At 46.2% G+C, this 7,240-nt stretch overlaps 1 protein-coding gene across 5 annotated transcripts in view; it reads left to right on the top strand.

Moving 5' to 3' along the window:
• The window catches only part of rbm10 (RNA binding motif protein 10), a 37,503-nt gene extending 34,096 nt beyond the window's left edge, over positions 1 to 3,407 (top strand). For all 5 annotated transcript variants that reach the window (XM_046364740.1, XM_046364742.1, XM_046364743.1 and 2 more), the window contains 2 exons: positions 2,674 to 2,783; positions 3,049 to 3,407. In XM_046364740.1, the coding sequence (XP_046220696.1) occupies positions 2,674 to 2,783; positions 3,049 to 3,139 (201 nt within the window). In that variant the 3' untranslated portion in view covers positions 3,140 to 3,407. The remainder of the gene's footprint in view (positions 1 to 2,673; positions 2,784 to 3,048) is intronic.
• Positions 3,408 to 7,240: the final 3,833 nt, after the last annotated feature.

Consider the following 7,240-nt stretch of genomic DNA (forward strand, 5'->3'; position numbering starts at 1 on the left):
GCTCTAATCTGATAGTGGTAGATGTCTAGTCTCCTTTATGGCTCTAATCTGATAGTGGTAGATGTCTAGTCTCCTTTATGGCTCTAATCTGATAGTGGTAGTGGGGTGGTAGATGTCTAGACTCCCTTATGGCTCTAATCTGATAGTGGTAGATGTCTAGTCTCCTTTATGGCTCTAATCTGATAGTGGTAGTGGGGTGGTAGATGTCTAGTCTCCTTATGGCTCTAATCTGATAGTGGTAGATGTCTAGTCTCCTTTATGGCTCTAATCTGATAGTGGTAGATGTCTAGTCTCCTTTATGGCTCTAATCTGATAGTGGTAGATGTCTAGTCTCCTTTATGGCTCTAATCTGATAGTGGTAGTGGGGTGGTAGATGTCTAGACTCCCTTATGGCTCTAATCTGATAGTGGTAGATGTCTAGTCTCCCTTATGGCTCTAATCTGATAGTGGTAGATGTCTAGTCTCCTTTATGGCTCTAATCTGATAGTGGTAGATGTCTAGTCTCCTTTATGGCTCTAATCTGACAGTGGTAGTGGGGTGGTAGATGTCTAGACTCCCTTATGGCTCTAATCTGATAGTGGTAGTGGGGTGGTAGATGTCTAGTCTCCCTTATGGCTCTAATCTGATAGTGGTAGATGTCTAGTCTCCTTTATGGCTCTAATCTGATAGTGGTAGTGGGGTGGTAGATGTCTAGTCTCCCTTATGGCTCTAATCTGATAGTGGTAGATGTCTAGTCTCCTTTATGGCTCTAATCTGATAGTGGTAGATGTCTAGACTCCTTTATGGCTCTAATCTGATAGTGGTAGTGGGGTGGTAGATGTCTAGTCTCCCTTATGGCTCTAATCTGATAGTGGTAGATGTCTAGTCTCCTTTATGGCTCTAATCTGATAGTGGTAGTGGGGTGGTAGATGTCTAGACTCCCTTATGGCTCTAATCTGATAGTGGTAGATGTCTAGTCTCCCTTATGGCTCTAATCTGATAGTGGTAGATGTCTAGTCTCCCTTATGGCTCTAATCTGATAGTGGTAGATGTCTAGTCTCCTTTATGGCTCTAATCTGATAGTGGGGTGGTAGATGTCTAGTCTCCTTTATGGCTCTAATCTGATAGTGGTAGTGGGGTGGTAGATGTCTAGTCTCCTTTATGGCTCTAATCTGATAGTGGGGTGGTAGATGTCTAGACTCCCTTATGGCTCTAATCTGATAGTGGTAGTGGGGTGGTAGATGTCTAGTCTCCCTTATGGCTCTAATCTGATAGTGGTAGATGTCTAGTCTCCCTTATGGCTCTAATCTGATAGTGGTAGTGGGGTGGTAGATGTCTAGTCTCCCTTATGGCTCTAATCTGATAGTGGTAGATGTCTAGACTCCCTTATGGCTCTAATCTGATAGTGGTAGATGTCTAGACTCCCTTATGGCTCTAATCTGATAGTGGTAGATGTCTAGTCTCCCTTATGGCTCTAATCTGATAGTGGTAGATGTCTAGACTCCCTTATGGCTCTAATCTGATAGTGGTAGTGGGGTGGTAGATGTCTAGACTCCCTTATGGCTCTAATCTGATAGTGGTAGATGTCTAGTCTCCTTTATGGCTCTAATCTGATAGTGGTAGATGTCTAGACTCCCTTATGGCTCTAATCTGATAGTGGTAGTGGGGTGGTAGATGTCTAGACTCCCTTATGGCTCTAATCTGATAGTGGTAGATGTCTAGTCTCCTTTATGGCTCTAATCTGATAGTGGTAGTGGGGTGGTAGATGTCTAGACTCCTGATAGTGGTAGATGTCTTATGGCTCTAATCTGATAGTGGTAGATGTCTAGATGGCTCTAATCTGATAGGCTCTAAATCTGATAGTGGTAGTGGGGTGGTAGATGTCTAGACTCCCTTATGGCTCTAATCTGATAGTGGTAGATGTCTAGTCTCCCTTATGGCTCTAATCTGATAGTGGTAGTGGGGTGGTAGATGTCTAGTCTCCCGTATGGCTCTAATCTGATAGTGGTAGATCTCTCCAGGAACAGGGTAGGAGTTAAAACCTACAGGAGGGCATCTCTCCAGGAACAGGGTAGGAGTTAAAACCTACAGGAGGGTCTCTCTCCAGGAACAGGGTTGGAGTTAAAACCTACAGGAGGGTCTCTCTCCAGGAACAGGGTTGGAGTTAAAACCTACAGGAGGGTCTCTCTCTAGGAACAGGGTAGGAGTTAAAACCTAAAGGAGGGCATCTCACTAAGAACAGGGTAGGAGTTAAAACCTACAGGAGGGTCTCTCTCCAGGAACAGGGTTGGAGTTAAAACCTACAGGAGGGTCTCTCTCCAGGAACAGGGTTGGAGAGCCCTGCTCTACCGTGACCCTGTAGTCTTCAGGTCATGCTCTGACTCCTAACCCTGTAGTCTTCAGGTCATGCTGACTCCTAACCCTGTAGTCTTCAGGTCATGCTGACTCCTAACCCTGTAGTCTTCAGGTCATGCTCTGACTCCTTCGTCTTTATTCTGCATTAGGATCCCCATTAGCTGACACCATGACAACAGTTCGTCTTCCAGGGGTTCATACACACAACAAGAGATATTAGACTATAGAGTTGGCATTAGAAGGCAGTCACACTGTTGACAGCACGAGACTAGAGGAGACAACAGTAAAATAACTGACATGTCACATTTACAATTCAATTTCTTTGACCTCTAACCTCAGCAAAACCTGGAACAGAGGTCGTCTCAGCAGGAGGGGGGAGCTGCGGAGAGGAGGGAGAGAGGTCTCCCCACCGAACCACCAGACCCCAAGAAGAGGAAGTACAGCCCCCTGTAAGCACTGCTGTCTCACACACACACACACACACACACACACACACACACACACACACACACACACACACACACACACACACACACACACACACACACACACACACACACACACACACAAACTTCCACACATAACACATGTTCTCTCCCACCACCTCTCTCTCTCTCACTTCCTCCTCTCCCTTTCACTTCACTTCCTCTCTCCTCTCACTTCCTCTCCCTTTCACCTCTCCCTCTCTCTCCCCCTCACTTCCTCTCTCTGTAGTGATGGTACGGCTGGCAGTAGTCTAGGTGCCAGGATGCTGCAGGGAGGGGTGAAGAATGGCCTGCTGCTACGTAACATGCAAGTGGACTGACCTCTGACCTCTAGCCCCTGACTGTTATCCCGCTCCAGGGTGAAGTTTCCCCCTAGGTCTGTACAGATCTTGGATCAACTTCCCCTCCCGAATCCTAATCTATTTTATAAACACTTTTTACCCCTTTTCCGTTTGTTTCGTCAACTCCCGTACGGACTCTGGAGAGGCGAAGGTCGAGAGCCGCGCGTCCTCCGAAACACGACCCAACCTAGTTGCACTGCTTCTTGACACAATGCCCACTTAACCCGGAAGCCAGCCGCACCAATGTGTCGGAGCAGGAAACACCGTAACACCTGGCGACCTGGTCAGCGTGCACTGCGCCCGGCCCGCCACAGGAGTCGCTAGAGCACGATGGGACGAGGACATCCCTGCCGGCCGAACCCTCCCCGAACGACACTGGGCCAATTGTGCGCCGCCTCATGGGCCTGCGACACAGCCTTGGATCGAACCCAGGTCTGTCGTGACGCCTTAGACCGTCCAATCAGGAGGCACCCGAATCCTAAGTGGGAAAATCTATAGACAAGACAGATACTCAAATCTGATCGCTGCAGAGGAGGCCGATATATGACATCAATGATATAGGATCAATATGGAGCTGACCCAACAGCGGCACGCCACGGACGATAGAGAAGGGACATTTTTGATAACCACAGGCATACACGATTCTCAACATATATGATATTTAAAGCAATTTTACAATAGAAACAGGCCTTTAATCTGTTACATTCACTGATAACGTTGACACTAAGATATTTGATGTGGAAACAGGTCTGTGACTCGGCGAATGGTAGTCCTTAATAAGAGCATTTACCCGTGACGTGGTGAACGGAAACGGTTGGGAACCACTGGTCTATACATCACCTTTTGTTTGATTGGAAACGGTATGTAACTGCTGTGAGAGTTTTATATTAATAGTTAGCCATTAATACTTAACAAATAGGAAGACATTTCTGCTGTACAGGTGTTTTCATGGGCTCCACTCCAGTTCCCTGCAGCTAACCTGGGCGTATGGTCACCCGAGATGGCTTGAGCTGAGAAATGAGTTAAAGACTGCATTACAGAGAGAATCACGTGTTTTACTACAGATGGCTTGAGCTGAGAAATGAGTTAGACTGCATTACAGAGAGAATCACGTGTTTTACTACAGATGGCTTGAGCTGAGAAATGAGTTAAAGACTGCATTACAGAGAGAATCATGTGTTTTACTACAGATAGCTTAGGAGTAGAACAATCCCTCATTGTCTCTAAATCATCCTTGCAACTGGGAAACTAAGCCAGGGTTAAGACAACAACCCTGTGTAGATCACGACAGGATGAACCCAGAGTGATTTATGATGGTCCTTGGTCTGCATGGGAGGGGTGGAACCAGCCATGACTAAGCATTCTTAGTGTCAGCTATGTGACTAGAACTCTGCATGTCTGTAAAGGTTAGGCTGCTCGGCCCAACAGTCAATGCTGTGGGGTTGACTAGTCTCATTATTGCAATAACTAATCAATATTAAATAAAGATGATTGTTTGAAGTCTGTCTCAATATGAATTTCCACGACAATGCCTTTGATGCCATACAGAGAGAAAAGACTGTCTGAAATGCCACCATCTTCCCTATATAGTGCACTACTTTAGACCAGAGCCCTATGGAACCCTATTCCCTATAGGGCAGGGCCCTATGGAACCCTTTCCCTATAGACCAGAGCAGAGCCCTACGGAACCCTATTCCCTATTTAGGGCACTACTTTAGACCAGAGCCCTATTCCCTATATAGTGCACTACTCTAGACCAGAGCCCTATGGAACCCTATTCCCTATATAGGGCACTACTTTAGACCAGAGCCCTATGGAACCCTATTCCCTATATAGGGCACTACTTTAGACCAGAGCCCTATGGAACCCTATTCCCTATATAGGGCACTACTTTAGACCAGAGCCCTATGGAACCCTATTCCCTATATAGGGCACTACTTTAGACCAGAGCCCTACGGAACCCTATTCCCTATATATAGGGCACTACTTTAGACCAGAGCCCTATTCCCTATATATAGGGCACTACTTTAGACATACACATCACAGACAAACTGAATTGGTCCACTCACACAGTCAGCATTGTGAAGAAGGCTCAGCAGCGCCTCTTCAACCTCAGGAGGCTGAAGAAATTTGGCTTGTCACCAAAAGCACTCACAAACTTCTACAGATGCACAATCGAGAGCATCCTGGCGGGCTGTATCACCGCCTGGTACGGCAACTGCTCCGCCCTCAACCGTAAGGCTCTCCAGAGGGTAGTGAGGTCTGCACAACGCATCACCGGGGCAAACTACCTGCCCTCCAGGACGGCCATAAAGATCATCAAGGACATCAACCACCCGAACCACTGCCTGTTCACCCCGCTATCATCCAGAAGGCGAGGTCAGTACAGGTGCATCAAAGCTGGGACCTTGAGACTGAAAAACAGCTTCTATCTCAAGGCCATCAGACTGTTAAACAGCCACCACTAACATTGAGTGGCTGCTGCCAACACACTGTCATTGACACTGACCCAACTCCAGCCACTTTAATAATGGGAATTGATGGGAAATGATGTAAATATATCACTAGCCACTTTAAACAATGCTACCTTATATAATGTTACTTACCCTACATTATTCATCTCATATGCATACGTATATACTGTACTCTATATCATCCACTGCATCCTTATGTAACACATGTATCACTAGCCACTTTAACTATGCCACTTTGTTTACTTTGTCTACACACTCATCTCATATGTATATACTGTACTCGATACCATCTACTGTATGCTGCTCTGTACCATCACTCATTCATATATCCTTATGTACATGTTCCTTATCCCCTTACACTGTGTATAAGACAGTCGTTTTGGAATTGTTAGTTAGATTACTTGTTGGTTATCACTGCATTGTCGGAACTAGAAGCACAAGCATTTCGCTACACTCGCATTAACATCTGCTAACCATGTGTATGTGACAAATAAAATTTGCTTTGATATGGCACCCTATTCCCTATATATAGTGCACTACTTTATCCCTATGGCACTATGTATGGAATATGATGCAGTTTGGGGCATAGACTAGTGTCTGACATTTCATTAATTTCACCAGGTAGGCCAGTTAAGAACACCTTTAATTCACCAGGTAGGCCAGTTAAGAACACCTTTAATTCACCAGGTAGGTCAGTTAAGAACACCTTTAATTCACCAGGTAGGCCAGTTAAGAACACCTTTAATTCACCAGGTAGGCCAGTTAAGAACACCTTTAATTTCACCAGGTAGGTCAGTTAAGAACACCTTTAATTCACCAGGTAGGCCAGTTAAGAACACCTTTAATTCACCAGGTAGGTCAGTTAAGAACACCTTTAATTCACCAGGTAGGTCAGTTAAGAACAAGTTCTCATTTACAACTGCGGCAGCGTAGCCTAGTGGTTAGAGCGTTGGACTAGTATCCGGAAGGTTGCGAGTTCAAACCCCCGAGCTGACAAAGTACAAATCTGTCGTTCTGCCCCTGAACAGGCACTTAACCCACTGTTCCTAGACCGTCATTGAAAATAAGAATTTGTTCTTAACTGACTTGCCTGGTAAAATAAAGGTAAAATAAAAAAATAAAAACAGTTGAACACAGAAAAATACAAAAAGTAAACTAGAGGACGACAAACCACGTCTGCACTGCTACGCAGGGATCTGTCTGGCAGGTGGGGTGGTAGGACAGGGATCTGTCTGGCAGGTGGGGTGGTAGGACAGGGATCTGTCCGGCAGGTGGGGTGGTAGGACAGGGATCTGTCCGACATGTGGGGTGGTAGGACAGGGATCTGTCCGACATGTGGGGTGGTAGGACAGGGATCTGTCCGACATGTGGGGTGGTAGGACAGGGATCTGTCCGACATGTGGGGTGGTAGGACAGGGATCTGTCTGGCATGTGGGGTGGGGTGGTAGGACAGGGATCTGTCTGGCATGTGGGGTGGGGTGGTAGGACAGGGATCAGTTTCAATATGAGGGAATATGTCCATGATTAAAAACAAGAGAACAGAATCAATATGGACAGCGCCTGGTGCAGTGATTTACTAACAGGGCCCTGTTGGAGCACTGAAAGG

The sequence above is a fragment of the Oncorhynchus gorbuscha genome, linkage group LG10 (genome assembly GCF_021184085.1).
Source record: "Oncorhynchus gorbuscha isolate QuinsamMale2020 ecotype Even-year linkage group LG10, OgorEven_v1.0, whole genome shotgun sequence".
Classification (NCBI taxonomy): Eukaryota; Metazoa; Chordata; class Actinopteri; order Salmoniformes; family Salmonidae; genus Oncorhynchus; species Oncorhynchus gorbuscha.